General features: G+C 38.9%; 1 protein-coding gene and 1 non-coding gene across 8 annotated transcripts in view; both read right to left on the bottom strand.

Annotated features, from left to right (window-relative positions):
* Positions 1–17,647, bottom strand: part of NSD1 (nuclear receptor binding SET domain protein 1) — a 131,611-nt gene that overhangs the window by 32,202 nt on the left and 81,762 nt on the right. For all 7 annotated transcript variants that reach the window (XM_023753785.1, XM_006081608.3, XM_023753795.1 and 4 more), the window contains 2 exons: positions 10,293–10,493; positions 8,289–8,468 (listed from right to left, as the gene is read on the bottom strand). In XM_023753785.1, the coding sequence (XP_023609553.1) occupies positions 8,289–8,468; positions 10,293–10,493 (381 nt within the window). The remainder of the gene's footprint in view (positions 1–8,288; positions 8,469–10,292; positions 10,494–17,647) is intronic.
* Positions 15,013–15,176, bottom strand: LOC111826621. Its single transcript, XR_002829977.1, has one exon. It is a non-coding gene; the product is annotated as a U1 spliceosomal RNA (small nuclear RNA).

Genomic DNA, 17,647 nt, shown 5'->3' with positions numbered 1-17,647 from the left:
TAGTGGTTCAGCGGTTGAGCACTGACCTATGAACCAGAAGTCACGGTTCAATTCCTGGTCGGGACACATGCCAGGGTTGTGGACTTGATCCTCAGTATGGTGCATGCAGGAGGCAGCCAATCAATGATTCTTTCTCATCATTGATGTTTCTAACTCCCTCTCTCCCCCTTTCCCTTCCTCTCTGAAATCAATAAAGGCCAAAAAAAAAAAAAAAAAAGCCTTATCTTATGCCAGAAAGCGTGACTCAAACATGCCAGGCTCAAACATGTACCTCTTAAGTTTCACCCTAAGGAATTAGTGAGGAATAAAACCTTAGCAAGGTATACATCCACATCCATCGTGGCCTCACTGTGCCTCCTTTACCTCATAAAATCCTACGAGAAACTTAATTTTGTGACACTATTCTTGTACATTTTCCACCTGTGTTATTTTCCTTTTCTCAACCTAAAGCAGGCTCTTAAAACAAGCTTTAGGGTATTTGTTTTGTTGGGGCCAAGTACATGTGCTTAAGACCCAACTCTTGCTTCACTTATAGAAGTTACCCTTTAATCTGTTGTATATGGGAGTTCAAATTCAGAGTGAGATAGCATTTGGAAAAGTCTGTTGCTACAAAATAAGTTTGAATAACTTGTTTACTCAATATATATAGCCTGTACTCTATGCTCTGAAACTCATTTATTCTTGTGCATTTTGTGGGTGAGTGAAACAATTTTAGCAGGAGACATAAGAATGACATAGTCACATAAGTTTAACTGCCCCAATAATGTAATACCTTCTACAACATTCCTATCTATGCTTTGTTATCTGCTGAGTCACAATATAATAGCATAGTTTGCCAACTACATGGACTGAACAGAAAAACTTTCCTTTTACCAATATGGCATTCATGACACACTGGAAGTATTTCACATACAATAAGTATCTGAATTAGGTGTTCAAAGAAGGATATTTCATAAGACATCTGGACAAAAAGAATACCCAATAAAAATAGTCAAAGGTCAGAGCTGAGAGGAATTAGTTGGCAAGCACATCAGCTTTGCAGGAAGGACATAATGGAATATGAGGAAAGAAATAAGCAGGATTAATCTGAGTAGATAGGTGGGAAGCAGGCAGGAGGGTTTATACTGGCAGTAAAGGACATGTATAGGAGAGAAAGGCAGGAAGACAGAAGAGGAAAAACTCATGAACCATCAAAGGAAAGCAAAAGATGAAAAAGTACCATTTGGTGAAAGAGGATAAAAAAAAAATTTAAACACTGCTGAATTCTAGGAATGGATTCCTTCCAATTTAGCAATTTACCATATTATTATCCTAATACTCTGGATAACACCTTCGGTTTTTCCTTACAAAAAACATTTTTTTTTTGTAAAAAAACAACATTTTTTTTTTTCTAAGACTTCATTCTCTCCCAGTACTCGAACACCAAGATAATCTTAGATAGTGAGATCAGAAGTTCTCAGGCTTTTTTGCATCAGCACTTTATACTAAAAAAACAAAGGAGATTCCCAAAGACTATCGTTTATGTGGGCTAAAAATATTGATATTTAGCAAACAGAAACTGAAATTAATAAAAAAATTTAATATTAATTCATTTTTATTAACAACAAATCTATTATGTTAACATAAATAACATTATCTATTTTATGTATTTTCCAAAACAAAAAATTATTAGTGAGCTCAAGGTTTTACATTTTAACAAATATTAAAATTAAATTTGTTGTAATGTTGTTTGGATGATGTCCATGAAAAAAAAAATGATCTCTCAACTTGGCCAGGTGGCTCAGTTGCTTGGAATGTTGTCCCATAGACCTAAAAGATTATGAGTTCCAATTCCAGTCAGGGCACATATCATTTGTGGGTTTGGTCCCTAGGCAGGTCATTTATAGGAGGCAACCAAGTGATGTTTCTCTCTCTCACCCCCTCTAAAAATCAATTTAAAACAAAAGTTTATTTTAAAAAAAGAAAAGAAGCCCTAACTGGTTTGGCTCAGTGGATAGAGCGTCAGCCTGCGGACTCAAGGGTCCCAGGTTCGATTCCAGTCAAGGGCATGTACCTTGGTTGCGGGCACATCCTCAGTGGGGAGTGAGCAGGAGGCAGCTGATCGATGTTTCCCTCTCATCGATGTTTCTCACTCTCTATCCCTCTCCCTTCCTCTCTGTAAAAAATCAATAAAATATATTTAAGCCGAAACCGGTTTGGCTCAGTGGATAGAGCATCGGCTTGCGGACTGAAGGGTCCCAGGTTCGATTCTGGTCAAGGGCATGTATGTACCTGGGTTGTGGGCACATCCCCAGTGGGAGATGTGCAGGAGGCAGCTGATCGATGTTTCTCTCTCATCGATGTTTCTAACTCTCTATCTCTCTCCCTTCCTCTCTGTAAAAAATGAATAAAACATATTTAAAAAACAAAACAAAACAAACAAAAAAATCAATACAATTTGTTAAGGAAAATATATATATATTTAAAAAATAAAAAAGAAAAAAAGAAAAGAAAATGATCCCTCATAGATAAATAGTTGAAAAAAGGACTACTTTAAAAACTTGCTCAGTAACTGTACATATTCCTTCTTTGGTACTATACACTTAAACTTCAAAGGATAGACTTAATTTACAATATAAAATCTGAAATCGTATCAATAAACTTTTAGTACTAATACATTAAAATTCATCGATCTGTCTTATACTTTGAATGGATCTTTTACATATGCCTGTTTTTTAACATCACACATTGGTTATATGAAAACTGTTGGTTTGCTGAATCAGCTAGATCTTCCCAAAGTTATTCTATTTCATTGTGTAATAACAAACGGTCACATTTTGTTAATATCACCATGATTTCATCAGGAAATACTAGGAAGCTGTTAAGCTCAGGGTGGTAGTTTTCCAAAATTCTAATTTTCACTTAAGAGCTCAAATTTTATGATTGGCAACAATTTCTGTCAGTTGTTTTTCTTTAACTGGCAGGCTTGCTTTCATCCATTTTCAAGAAAATGTATGACAAATAAATATGCAAGTATGAAGAGCCATAGTTTGTCAGTAATACAACTAAAAATGGTTTTCTATGAATAAGGCAGCTAGTTCAGATTGGCATCCTAATTGCATGACTGCTTTTACTTAGACCATTAGTATGAAATATGTGTACTTCCCATTTTATCACATAGAATATTAAAGCAATATTCACTTGAAGGTTGAGATTTAATAAAATATATTTTACTTTTAATCAAGGACAGTCTTAGGTGAAACTTTCATGATTTTTACTGCAAGTATGTGGTAACAAAGAATACAATGAACACTTAGAGTTGTAAAGTTTTGGAGCCATCACCTTGATTTGTGTTAAGGTGCCAGTTTTACCCACCATTGATTTTGCACCATTAGTGAAAATGTCAACAAAGTTAAAAAGGCAAGTAACATCTTCACATTACTACAAAAGAGTTACGATCTCATGGAAGCCATGTAAAGGGTATCTAGGCACTCCCTGCTTCTCAGGGATACTAGGTATACTGGTTAATAACGGCGGATTTTGTAATCAAACAAAACACGTTAATTTCAAGAGAAACATCAAAAGTGCTTTATTCAAAGTAATGTCCATTGCTAGCTACACATTTCCCCCATCTTTCAGGTAATTTGTGGATACCGTCCCAATAGAACATTTCTTGTTTTGAGGCAAACCATTCATAGACCCAATTTTCCACTTCTTCGTATGTTTTGAAGCGCATGTGACATGGATCAGAACAAGTGGTAATCTGAAGGAGCCAGGTCTGGTGAATACGGCGGGTGGGTTAAACGTGTCTTTAACTAGTTTTGAAGTGTGTGATGGTGTGTTATCATGAAGCAAAATTACTTTGCTGTGTCTTCTGGCACATTCTGGTCATTTCATGATCAAAGCGTGGTTCAAACTGATTATTTATTGTAGGTATTAACGGTTTCATCTGTTTTAGAAGCTCATAATACATCACACCTACCTGATCCCACCAAACGCAGAGCATTGTCTTCTTTCTGAAGCGATTTGGCCTTGCAGTCGATGTTAATGGTTGACCTGGAATAACACATGATTTTGTCCATTTGGGATTCTCAAGATAAATCCACTTTTCATCGCCAGTCACAATTTGATGCAAAAAAGACTTTCTTTCGTGCCGTTGAAGCAACATTTTACTGATGACTTTTCGGTTTTCATTTGTCTTTTGTTCAGTTGATGTGGCACCCACTTTCCTTCCTTTAAAATCTTTCCCATTGCTTGTAAACGATCAGAAATTGTTTGCTGAGCAACATTTAATCTTTCTGCAAGTTGTTTTTGAGTTTGACAAGCATCTTGATCCAATAATGCTTGTAATTGTTGGTCTTCAAACTTTTTCGGTTGACCTGGACGTTCTTTGTCTTTCACATTGAAATCATCACTTTTAAAGTGTTTAAACCAGCGTTCACAAGTATCTTGAGATGGAGCATTTCACCATAAGCTTCCCGAAGTATACAATAACTTTTTCTTCAAAATAAAGTAATAAATTGAAACTTCCTGCAAATGCTCTTTTTTTGGGCACAAAATTAGACATTTTTAAGCATAAAAATATCTATGATGTTAACACCTTCAGAAAATTTGACATATGAAGGTTTTTAAAAAATATATTTTATTGATTTTGTACAGAGAGGAAGGGAGAGAGATGGAGAGTTAGAAATATCAATGAGAGAGAAACATCGATTAGCTGCCTCTTGCACATCTCCTACTGGGGATGTGCCCGCAACCCAGTTACATGCCCTTGACCAGGATCGAACCCGGGACCTTTCAGTCCGCAGGCCGACGCTCTATCCACTGAGCCAAACCGGTTTCAGCTGACATATGAAGTTTTGAAGCTTGGTGTCAATACAACCAAATAGCATACACATCAAATTGCATAACTTATCAACGTATCTGTAACTCTGTCTATTGTAAAAAAAAAAATCCGCATTATTAACTGGCACACCTAGTACATGGATCACACTTTGAGAGCTGCTGCTGCAACTACTAGGTTTCTTGGGCACTCATAATTATGGAACCCGATAGCTTTTCAGAGTCCAACCATTCCATCAGCTAGGATTGGCATTATATGGGCACTTCTATTGTGAAACCAATTTCCATTCATTTCATCATACTCTGAAATAAAAAAAAAAACACAACCTAGCCCTGGCCCGGTGGTTCAGTTGGAGTGTCATCCCATACACCAAAAGGTTGCAAGTCCAATCCCTGGTTAGAGCTTGTTTGGGAGGCAACCAAACCAATCAATGTTTCTCTCTCACATCGATGGTTTTCTCTCCTCACATCGATGGTTCTCTCTGTCCACCCCCCCCCCCCCCGCCCCATCTCTCTCTAAAAAAATCAGTAAAGACATATCCTCAGGTGAGGATTAAAAAAAAATTATTTTTTTAAGTCTAATGCAGAAACTATTTCATCTTCCCAAGTTCAAGAAACATGAAAAAGTTGGAGCCTGCACTTCAGCATCCCAGATACATGTTTACATTCTATGGGGTGAATTATAGAATGTTATATTTAAATGCTATTAAATACCAAAATTCTGTCTTTAACTTTATTTAAACAAAAGAAAGGTGATTAATAATAGGCAGCAGTTTTCACCACAAGACAGTTTTATATTATAAGAACAAAAAAGAATGTATAATTCATAAAGTTTTATACAGGACAATAACAAAGCTAACATAGTCCTCTTTGTGCATTGAAACATGGCTAACTACACCAAAGCTCCACTTTCTACACATATTAACTGCACTTAATATTCTACTTTACTTATTACATATTAACATCATAATCTGAGGATACCAACTATGTCCTGATCCAAACCCTAATCAATAGATGGAGTTTTAACTTCAATTGTCATGTCAGATAATTCTTGAGAGCAAAAGAAAAATTCCACTTTTTGTTGGCTTTAGCACTATTTTTGTTGTTTAATCCTAACCTGAGGAGATTGTTTCCATTGCTTTTCAGGGGGGGGGGGGAGGAAGAGGAAAGGAGAGGCGAGAAACATTGATGTAAGAGAGACACATCGATTGGTTGCCTCCCCACATGCGCCCCAAATGGGGACTGGCTATTGAATCTGCAACCCAGATATGTGCCCTTGGCTGGGAATCGAACCAGAGAGAGACCCTTGGGTGCGCCAGCCAACACTCTAACCACTGAACCACAATGGCCAGGGCAGCATTATTTAGCATACCCAAATTTCTCAAAGGTGATTCTCATTAAATTATACATGTTCCTTGTTTTTTAAAAACTAGTCCATCAACATGTTTATAACCAGCCAAGTTTTCATAAAATTGCATCACCAATCCTATATAATAATAGCCTAATATGCAAATTTTCCTTGGGCAGTCATTCCACCGAGAGTTCGCAGCTTGCTATGATGTGCACAGACCACCATGGGGCGGCGCGGAACATGGCAGGAGCAAGCAGGGCCCAATCGCCGCCCGGCTCCCAGGTGCTGAGGGAGCAAGGTGGAGGGGGCCCAGCCCCGACTGATCACACCACAGGTGGGATGGTGGAGCAGGTGAGGTGGGGGTGCCAGGCCAAGGAGGGCTTCGAGGCTGGGGCCCGATCTCTGCAGGCCACCCAGAGGGACCCTACCTGTGCACAAATTTGTGCACCGGGCCTCTAGTAAGTAGATATTCAAAAAATGAAGTTAGGGAAATTGTTCCCAAAAAGTTACTAATTAACAAATTTTAGACAATTTAAAAAGGAATGAGAAAACTGGGTAAGAAAACTGGTGCCATCCTCAACACCAGAAGACAGTGGAGCAATGTCCACACTAGTCTTAAAAACACACACACACACACACACACACACACACACGTAGCCTAAACATTTATAATAAGCCAGCATGTGCTTCTAGTACAAAGGTAAAGTAACCCAAAATGTGCTTCTAGTACACAGGTAAATGCCAAACAGCCTCAAATAGAGAATTATAGTACCTGTGGGTGCTTCTTAGACAATCAGAAAATCAAGAGAAAAATTCAGAACAATAATCACTACAGTAAGTGGACCAGCAATGAATACTAAATCCTCCACTTAACTAGCAAAAATCAGAAAAAGAAACTGTATAAGGATAATATTGACTCTGTTCTAGAAGAGAAATGTTTTTAAATTGAATATATATAAAAAGATATAAAATTAGTTTTTCCTCCACTTTATAAGACCTTTTAGTAACATATTAATATCCCTAATAGTAAGGAAATTCATAAATTTCTCCACTTTCCCTTTGTTTCTTCCATTTAAATTCATGTAAAAATTTAAAAAACACACAATTATACCATGATATCATCTTCTAGAATGGCTTCTACTGAGTTATATACACATATCTGGAGTAATATCACTTAATATTAAACAGTTTTTTTTTTTGATGGTGAGACTCAGATGATTTGGGGTTTGTTCGCTAACTCTTTTTTCTTTTTCTCTTCTTCATTTTCCAGCTTTATTGAGATATAGTTTACATATAACATTGAATAAGTTTAAAGTATACAGCATAATGACCTGATATATGTATATATTGTGAAAAGATTACCACAATAAGATTAGGTAACACATCCATCACAGTTACAATTTCTTTTTTTTTTGGTGGTGAGAACTTTTAAGATCTATTATCTTAACTTTCAAATATATAATACAGTATTGTTAACTATAGTCACCAAGCTGTTCATTATATCCCCCCAAATTATTCGTAGTATAATTGGAAGTTTGTACCATTTGACATCAACTCATTTCCCAAGAGTGATTCTGTCTCCTTTTTCCTGTCTTTTTCTTTAGTGCTTTAATTTTTTAACATTTTGATAAAAATCAAGTCATTATTCAAAATAAAAACAAAACCTCTCCTTAAGGGGGAACAAAACCAAGTTTGAAAGTTCTGCTATGTTATCACTAATTCAGGACATCAATTCCCAATATTTCTTGTAGTGGCGATGTGAAGAAAATTTTTGTTGCAATTAAAGTATTATATTAATCTACCATGGCTGAGTGGCTCAGTTGGGTGGAGCATCGTCCCATAAACAAAAAGGCCGTGGGTCTGATTTCTGGTCAGGACACATACCTACGTTTTGGGTTTGATTCCTGGTTGGGGAGTGTACAGGAGGCAATTGATGTTTCTCTCTCACATTGGTGTTTCTCTCTTTCCCCCACCTCCCCACCTTCCTCTTTTTCTCAAATCAATGCAAACATATCTTCTGTTGAGGATTTAAAAGTGTGTATGTACACACACACACACACACACACAGTACTAATTTCTTTTTAGACTATTCATACATCAAGAAATTATGTCTTACCTTCCGAGCATACAAAACACCAGCTAACGTTAACATGCTCATGATTTCGGCAGCCTCGCCTGGGTGTAAAGTGATTTGGGCAGATGATACTATTAGAAGCAAGTATTTTTGACCCAGCAGCCAGACAAAAGTCATTGGCATGGTATGCCACAGGGCAGCGGACACATCGCATCAGACGACCTAAAACCATGAGAATCAAGAAAATGAGGGAGGAGCAAAAAAACACATGAAGAGAGTAAATACTTAAAATGTGCATTATTCAAGCTTATTTGCTAGAACTGAGAAAATGTCACAGATAAAAGGAAGCACTTCTAGGGCAGGTGATCTTTAACAACCAATTCACTAAGAAAAGCTCAGGTGGGAGCTATGTGACTTCAATATAAGAAGTCAGATCCCACAACTGTAAGTGAGCCTGCCTCACCAAGGAAAGCCCTTTTCAAACCACTGCCCTGACTCCGAGGAAACCTGAAATCGCCAGCGAACTAAATGGGACGTGGGGATGTGAACTATCAGAATAAAAGGACAGCTGGCAGGAAGACTCTTGCTTGCTTTTGTTACCTGGTGCTGTGATTCTTGAATGAACTCCTCCACCCCTTCTAGATGAACTATATCCTCTAAATACTTCACCAACTAAAAACCATTACCAAACCTACTAAATGTAATCTACAATAACAACTGAAAACAGGAAGGTACCTGATGGTTAAACTGCAAATTTGATCAAGCAAGTTAAATTATTATGCTTAAGACTAATGAGATCTACAGGGCCTGGAAATCAACTTACCAAAGGTATTGCCAGTCTGCTTAAAAGATTGATTTTTTAAAAAAAAAGGCAAGACTGCCTTGGCCAGTGTGCAACCAAGGTACCTGAAATTGAACCTGGTTCCCCTGCAGGAGGCAACCATTGGATGTGTCTTTCAGTCTCTCCCTCCCCCTTCCACTACTCTTTCTAAAACTCAATGGAAAAAATATTCTCGGGTGAGGATTAACAACAACAACAAAAAAAGACAACCAGTAAGAGACCCACTATTACTGAACAGAAACAAATGATTGTTTTCCCAGTAGGAACAGATTTAAAAACTTGAGTTATCGCCCTGGCTGGTTTGTTCAGTGCTTAGAGCATCAGCTCTCAGACTGAAGGAACGTAGGTAGGGTACCATTCCCAGTAAAGGGCATATACCTTGGTTGTGGATTCGATCCCAGGCCCTGGTCAGGACGGGTACAGAAGGCAACCAATCAATGTGTCTCTCTCACACTGATGTTTCTCTCTCTCTGTTCCCCTCCCTTCCACTCTTTAAAAAAAAAATTAATGGGAAAAATATCCTCTTGGTGAGGATTAACAAAAACAAAACAAACCCTAGCCAGTTTTGCTCAGTGGATAGAGCGTCAGCCTAGAGACTGAAGGGTTCTGGGTTAGATTCTGGTCAAGGACACATGCCTGGGTTGTGGGCTCGATCCCCAGTAGGGGGCGTGCAGGAGGAAGCTGATCAGTGATTCTCTCTCATCATTAATGTTTCTACCTCCCTCTCCCTTCCTCTCTGAAATCAATAAAAAAAAGCTCTTGAGTTATATATATCCACATATAGTTTTAGAAACCTCAGTTTTCCACCTATGAAGCAGAAAAAGGCTTTCAAGATAGGTGTTCCCATTAAAAAACAAACAAAAACAAAAACCTCAATTCTGACCTACATGCATGTCTAAATGATATCACATCTGACAAGTGCAGATATAAAGGGTCCTCAGGAGAATAGACTATGGTCTAACGGAGTAGGTAAGGGGATAAAGACACAAAATCCAATATTTAAAACAACCACATAATGTTAGCACTCCATAGAATACAATGTGATGGCTATTTAACTAATCCATTACTCTCTTGTCTCTCACAAAAAATACTGGTACTCTGACAAAAGTTAGATAGGTCATGAAGCGACATGCCACATGGCATCTGGAAACATCCATTGCCAATGAAACTGAGATTTTACAATTAGATTGGTTCACAACCCATACCTTTAGATGCAGAAACACTGGCTGGATTAGCAGCATGGCAGGTTATACAGATGTGGAGGGAGCACCGAAAGCCCTTGTTCTGCATGACAGTGGGTGGGTACTTCTGGACACACTCTTCATGATAAAACTTTCCACACAAGGGCAGAAGGCACCTTTTAACATCTTCCCCACTCTGTTTACATACAAAACAGGTATGGATTCCTAGGAAAAGAGAAAAAAGATAACAAATTAATACCAATTCAAGAATTCACCCAATGCTAAACCATTAGCTGAAAATTTAGTGAATACACAATTCTGCATCACATTCCACCTGGGGATGGGGGAGGTGTTGGGTGTAGGATGTGTTCCCACCTAACCAGGCAATTTTGCAACAACAACTGGCTGTCCTATAATTCAACTCGATTCTGACAATATCTACCTGGAGATAACATCAGATCCCATAGGTTAAGGGCTCAGTCCTACAAAACTGTCATGTACGTGCCCCCCTTCAGACACCAATTGCTGAGTTCAGGTCGTCACCTGTACCTCTGAACAACTAACTATAAATCAGAGGGTTCCCATGATCCCCCTTCTTGAGTTCAATTAATTTGCTAGAGCAGCTCACAGGATTCAGGGAAACATGGTTCTTACTGGGGGTGTCCATTAAAGGCAAAAGTCTGTTATATAATAAAGTAGGTTTTCCGAATGCATGTGTTAAAAAATTGACAAATGTTAGTTTACCTGTTTTTACTTATGTAGACACGTTTGTGTAATTAAAATTAAATATGTATGAAAAGTTTAATTTCACAGAAAAGTTTGCTATACGTATGACTGTAATTTTAAATTTATACTGAATAGGTCTAGTAAATGTGTGCATTCAACAGTCACTGCTAGTAAACAACTGCATATACTAGGGCTTAACTCAAGTTGGAACATCAGACATTAAACCTGCTACAGAGCCAGGCATGTATGGAAGGCAACCAATTGATGTGTTCCTCTCACACAGATGTCTCTGTCCCCCGTCCCTTCCCTTCCACTCTCTCTAAGAAAATAAAAATAAAAATAAAAAATCAGTGGAAATATCCTCAGGTGAGGATTAACAACAACAAAACAAAACTGCTGCAGAAAGTCATATCACAGATAACGGAACCAGAACCAATTATCGTTTAAGTTGCGGTGTGATCACGTGCTAATCATTCCCCAAACATTGTTCACAAGCGGTGACTCTTGGATTTAAATATGTAGACTATAATTGTAGATATATAATATTTATTTATGTCAGCAAAATTACTACAGTGGTTTTTTCCAACATATGGTCTATTTGCTAAAATCTGTTTAAAATAACAGTAAATTAATAACAACAACAAAATAACCTGTTAATATAATTAGAAGCACATCTTGGTTAAAAGCATTTTAAAATTAACAGGCTGCTAATTTTCACATATGACAAATGGACCTGAAATTTAGTCCCTTAAATCTAAAATCTGTTAAATCGAGGTCCGAAAAATCGAGGGTTTACTGTAACTCAGGAACAGGTAGATGGAAGAGCTGCATAGGGCAAGGTATGGGGAAAGGGCTCAGAGATTCCATGTTCTTTCTAAGCACACCACTCTCCCAGAATCTCCACATGTTCACCAACCCAGAAGCTCTCTGAGCTCCATTCTTTTGGGTTTTGATGGAGATTCATTCCCTAAGCATGATTGGAGACAGTTTCAACCTCCAGCCCCTATCCCCTCCTTTGAAGTCAGGGAGGTAGGACTGAAAGTTCTAACCCTCTAGTCACAAGGTTGGTTCTTTATTTTTGAATTGACTTTTAGAGAGAGAGAGGGAGAGGGTGAGAGTGAAACATAGATTGTCTGCCCCCCTGCTTGCCCCCTTAAGGGGGATGCCTGCAATTGGAGCATGTACCCTGACTGGGAATTAACAGTCCTCCAGTGCACCGAGGTTTCAATTCCCAACCAACTGAGCCACAACAGCCATGGCAAAGAAGGTTTAGGCAATCAGGCCCCATCCTAAGATGGGTCCAAAGTCACCTCATTAACATAACAAATAACATCTTTATCACTACTATCACTTAGGAAATTCCAAGGATTTCAGGAGCTCTGTGCCATAAACTAAACAAAGACCAAATATTCATTTATTATAAATCACAGTATCACAGTAAGGAACTTTATAATAGACTAATCAGGCTCACAACATGACTAACTCAATCTTAATATTACTATTAAGGGGTAAACTCTGACAATACATGCTTGCTGACACAAATAGGAAGTAATAGGAAGTACACATCACCTTGCCGAAAGAAAACTGACCTGAAACTAACCCAGTCTTTAGATCTAACTACAAGTTTCCAGGAAATACGGAGGAAAGTTAAAGGGATACCTCAAAGATGCAATCAATCAAATTTAGAATGTGGAAAAGTTAGTAGAACAAATGACCAGTCTCAACAAATAAATGACAATGAAAAAAATAGAGTGAGCAAGAAGACAAACAAAAGGCCAACAGATATATGAAAAAAATGTTCAATCTCACTAGCTATTAGAGAAATGCAAATCAAAACTACAATGAGAGCCCCGGCTGTTGTGATTAAGTGGTTAGAGTGTTGGCCCACACACCAAAGGGTCTCAAGTTTGATTCCAGATTAAGGGCATGTACCCAAGTAGAAGGTTCACCACCGCCCCCCTCCGCCCCCCGTCCTCCGTTGGGGCGTGTATGAGAGGCAACTAGTTGATGTGTCTCTCTCACATCTATGTTTCTCTCTCTTTATCCCCCTCCCTTCCACTCTCTCTAAAAAGCAATGAGAAAAAAAATCATGTAAGGATTAACATAAACAAAAAACTATGAGATACCATACCACTCACACCTGTTAGAATTACTATTATCAACAAGACAAGTAATAACAAGTGTTGGAGAGGTTGTGGAGAAAAGGGAACCCTCATTCACTGCTGGTGGGAATGTAGAATGGTACAGCCACGATGGAAAACAGTCTGGTGGTTCCTCAAAAAATTAAGAGTTACTATATGACCCAGCAATCCCTCTCTTGGGTATCTACTCGAAAACATGTATTTGCAAAGATATATGCACCCCGATGTTCACTGCAGCATTATTCATGGCGGCCAAGACATGGAGACAACCAAAGTGTCTTCAACAGAGGATTGGATAAAGATGTGGCAACATATAGATAATGGAATTATTACTGAACATAAGTAAAGACGAAATACTGCCATTTGGGACAACATGGATGGAACTTGAGAATATTATGCTAGGGAAATTAGTCAGAAAAAGCTAAGAACCATATGATTTCACTCATATGTGAGATATACAACTGAAACTTATAGACAGACAGCAGTGTGGTGGTTGCCAGAAAGCGGTGGGAGTGATGGGGGCCTAATATATGTTGACAATAGATGGTTTGGCTTTGGGTGGTGGACACACAAGTGCAATATACAGATCTTACATCATAGAAATGTACACTTGAAACCTATATGATCTTGTTAACCACAGTCACCCCAATAAATTTAATGAAATCAATAAATAAAAATATAATTCATGCCCTGGCTGGCTTGGATCAGTGGTAGAGCATTGGCCCTTGGAGGGTCGAGGGTTCAATTCTGCTCAAGGGCAAGTACTTTGGCTGAAGGCTTGATACTCGCCCTGATTGGAGAGAGTGCAGGAGGCAACCAATCAATGTGTCTCTCTGACATCAATGTTTCTCTCTATCTCTCCCCCCGTTACTTCCACTCTCTAAAAAAACAATACAAAACAAAACAAAACAAACAAAAAAAACCAATGAGAAAAATATCCTCGGATGAGGATTAACCAAACAGAATTAAAAAGCCCGGCCGGCATAGCTCAGTGGTTGAGCATCAACCTATGAACCAGAAGGTCACGGTTCGATTCCCAGTGGGGGCGCATGCCTGGGTTTCGGGCTCAATCCCCAGTGTGGGACGTGCAGGAGGCAGCCGACCTATGATTCTCTCTCATCATTGATGTTTCTATCTCTCTCTCCTTCTCCCTTCCTCTCTGAAATCAATAAAAAAAATTAAAAAAATTTTTTTTAGCCCTAACTGGTTTGGCTCAGTGGATAGAGTGTCGGCCTGTGGACTGAAGGGTCCCAGGTTCAATTCCGGTCAAGGGCACATCCCCAGTAGGGTGTGTGCAGGAGGCAGCTGATCGACGTTTCTCTCTCATCAATGTTTCTAACTCTCTATCCCTCTCCCTTCTTCTCTGTAAAAAATCACTAAAATATATTTTTAAAAATTTTTTTTAATAAAAATCTTTTAAACCTCACGATGATGAAAAAAAATAATAGGGTGAGGGGGACGGGACAGTTAATGTCGTCGATTGATGTTACCAAAAATACAGCCCTAACCGGTTTGGCTCAGTGGATAGAGCGTCGACCTGCGGACTGAAGGGTCCCAGGTTCGATTCCGGTCAAGGGCATGTACCTTGGTTGCGCACATCCCCAGTAGGGCGTGTGCAGAAGGCAGCTGATCAATGTTTCTCTCTCATAGATGTTTCTAACTCTCTATCCCTCTCCCTTCCTCTCTGTAAAAAACTCAATAAAATATATTTTTTAAAAAAACACAATACAAGGATCTTATTTGGGATTTATTCAAAACACTGTAAAAAATATCTTTGAGTTAAGTGGGAAAATTTGAAAATGGGGCTGGGTATATAGTTATGATATATAGTTATTGTATAATTTTGCCAACACTGGATATATGTATTTATTTTTTTACAGGGGAGAGCACGAATGCAGTCCCCCACTACCACAAATTATGCACTAGAGTTTCCCACAGTTGGGGAAATTGCAGGGGTCAGCACATCCGGAGTGCAGTGGATAAGCCTCACCCTGGGAAAACCACCTTCGTGATCACTGTATCTCCCGTGCCAGGTAAGTATATATGTGTATTTTTTTAAAGTTGTAATTGTTAGACCTTTTGAAAGATACAGGTAAAATGACCTGGAAAGAAAAGTTGTTAACTACTGAAGCTAAGTGATGAATACATTGGGGATTCTTTATAAATGTCCTTTTTGTATATGTCTAAGGATTTCTGTAATAAAAATAAAAAACAAAACACAGATCAGAGAGTAGGAAGATGGCTGCCGACGGGAAGGCAGACTGCAAGATAGTGTGTGAGTGAGAGAACGAAAGGAGAGTGTGTGGTCATACGGGGAGTGTATATTTGCGGGTGAGAGACAGCTATACTCCAAAGGACTGTTGGGGACTGCCAGACCGGGCTCCCCTGACCCGGCACCCTCCACTGCTGCTGAAATCTCTCCTGGAGACACTGGCCCGGCCTCGGAGGCTGCACCATCTTGAAGGGGAGAGTGGCTGTTATCGAAAGCTTATACATCCAGGGACTCTACAACCACAATACCCAGGGACCAGCTGTGAACCCAGAAACACTGGATCTCAAGCAGCGCAAATACACGGACTCGGATGAGCCCTGCACCTTCTCAGGGAAAGGTCAGATTTCGCCTAGGGAAAGGTGAGGTCTGCGATCCAGGCTGGAGAGAGAAACGTGCAATGGAATCTAGAGGTTCGCGGGAAGTCTGTGCCCCACAAAATCCGCGGCTGTTGGGGCTTCCGCGAATGTGGAAGGGGATCCGCAGGCTGCTGGCAGAAGGGAACTCAAAAAATCAAAGTATAGCTGGACCGAGCGCAAAAAGGCAGCTTGAAATTTTACCAGTGTGCCGGCTGCTTAGTGTCAGGGGAAAAAAAGACCCGCACAGTGACATTCACAGAATTGCACGCAGTGCTGGAGGGTAAAAATCGCGAGTTCGCGCACTTACTCTGGCTCTTTTTTTTCTCTTTATATCCTTGCTTTTGAGTACTAAGCCCAGTACATAGGATCTCCCAATTGGGAATACTCTAAGAAACTGCAGGGGAAAGTTGTTTTTGTGGAACCTGGGGATCAGAGCAGGGAGTAACCATCAGAGAACCAGCTCTGGGGCAGTCCATTCTCCCAAACCAGTACTAAGTGCAACAGGAAAACAAAAGCTAAATACTGGCTAGAGAGGATTTATAGCCCCAGAGGTCAATCCAGAAACACTGCCACCCAGGACTTGAATCACAAATTGACTCTTGTGTAAACACAAATAAAGGAATCTGAGAAACAAAGAAATACTGCCTGCTTGAAAATCAGGACTGTGGCTTACAACACAGAGGAGCAGTGGAACCCTGGGAACTTCAATATTGTCCTGACTGCCTGACAGAAAACAGGCGTGCCAAACAAAATAGAGGAAGTGAATGACCTTCACTACTGCACATTTTTATTTTTTCATCTTCTACTTAGGAAACTAATTTTTTTCCTCACTTGATTTTACCTTTTTAATTATTATATTTTTAGTTTTAATCAGTATTATTACTACCACTATTTTACCTTTTTTTAAAAATGTCATTTTATGTTCTCTTTATTTTATTTTATTTTGGGATTAGTGTTCTACTTTCTATTTTCATTTTTCCTTTAGCATCATTTTACTCTATCTCAACTTTATCTTTATGCCAACAGTCCTCTTCACTTTCCCCCTTTTGTTGTCCTCTTTCTCTTACCCTATTCCTGCTTTAAATTTTCCCTATTACTTATTTTTACCCCGTTAAAAATTCATCCTACTTATATATCTAATTTCAGATCCCCTGCTCTAAGTCCATACACACCTCTCTCTTCTCTTTCGTCACTATCCAAATTTTCTCTCTCTCCCCTTTTTTTTTGTTTTGCTTTTTTTGTTCTAGGTTTTTTTTGTTTTATTTTGTTTTGCCTTGCTTTCTCTCTGTCCTATTGTTGTTTGCTTGATTGCTGATTAGATTGGGGTTTTTTTGTGTGCTTGTGTGTGAGATTGTTTCTTATTTGTTTGTTTTTTGCTTCTGTTTTTCCTCTCCTCACTTGTTATTAGTTGTTGTTTGTAGTTTGCATTTATCTCTGGGTGTTTGTTGTTTGCATTTTTTGGGATTAGTGGTTGTTCTATTGGAGTTTTCTCCCCATATAAATAGTTTTTGCCCCCTTCTTTTTTATTCTCTTTCTTTTCTCTCTTACTTTTTTTCCTATTCTCAATATCATTTCTGCACTCCTTTTTTTTTTCCTTTCCGCTAATTCTCTTTTCTCTGGTGGTCACCTTTATTTGGGGTTATTAGTATCGTGAATACAGGTCCAGGAAGCGCAGAGAACCCCAAACAAAAGAAATCCAAAGAGGACCACACCAAGACACATCATAATTAAAATGCAAAGGGCAAAAGACAAAGAGAGAATCTTAAAAGCAGCAAGAGAAAAAAAGTTAGTTACCTACAAGGGAGTACCCATATGACTGTCAGCTGATTTCTCAAGAGAAACTATGCAGGCCAGAAGGGAGTGGCAAGAAATATACAAAGTGAT

This window comes from Myotis lucifugus, unplaced genomic scaffold, assembly GCF_000147115.1.
Source record: "Myotis lucifugus unplaced genomic scaffold, Myoluc2.0 scaffold_1, whole genome shotgun sequence".
Classification (NCBI taxonomy): domain Eukaryota; kingdom Metazoa; phylum Chordata; class Mammalia; order Chiroptera; family Vespertilionidae; genus Myotis; species Myotis lucifugus.
The sequence above is the reverse complement of the archived record's forward strand: the minus strand, read 5'-3'. Positions and strand labels throughout refer to the sequence as shown.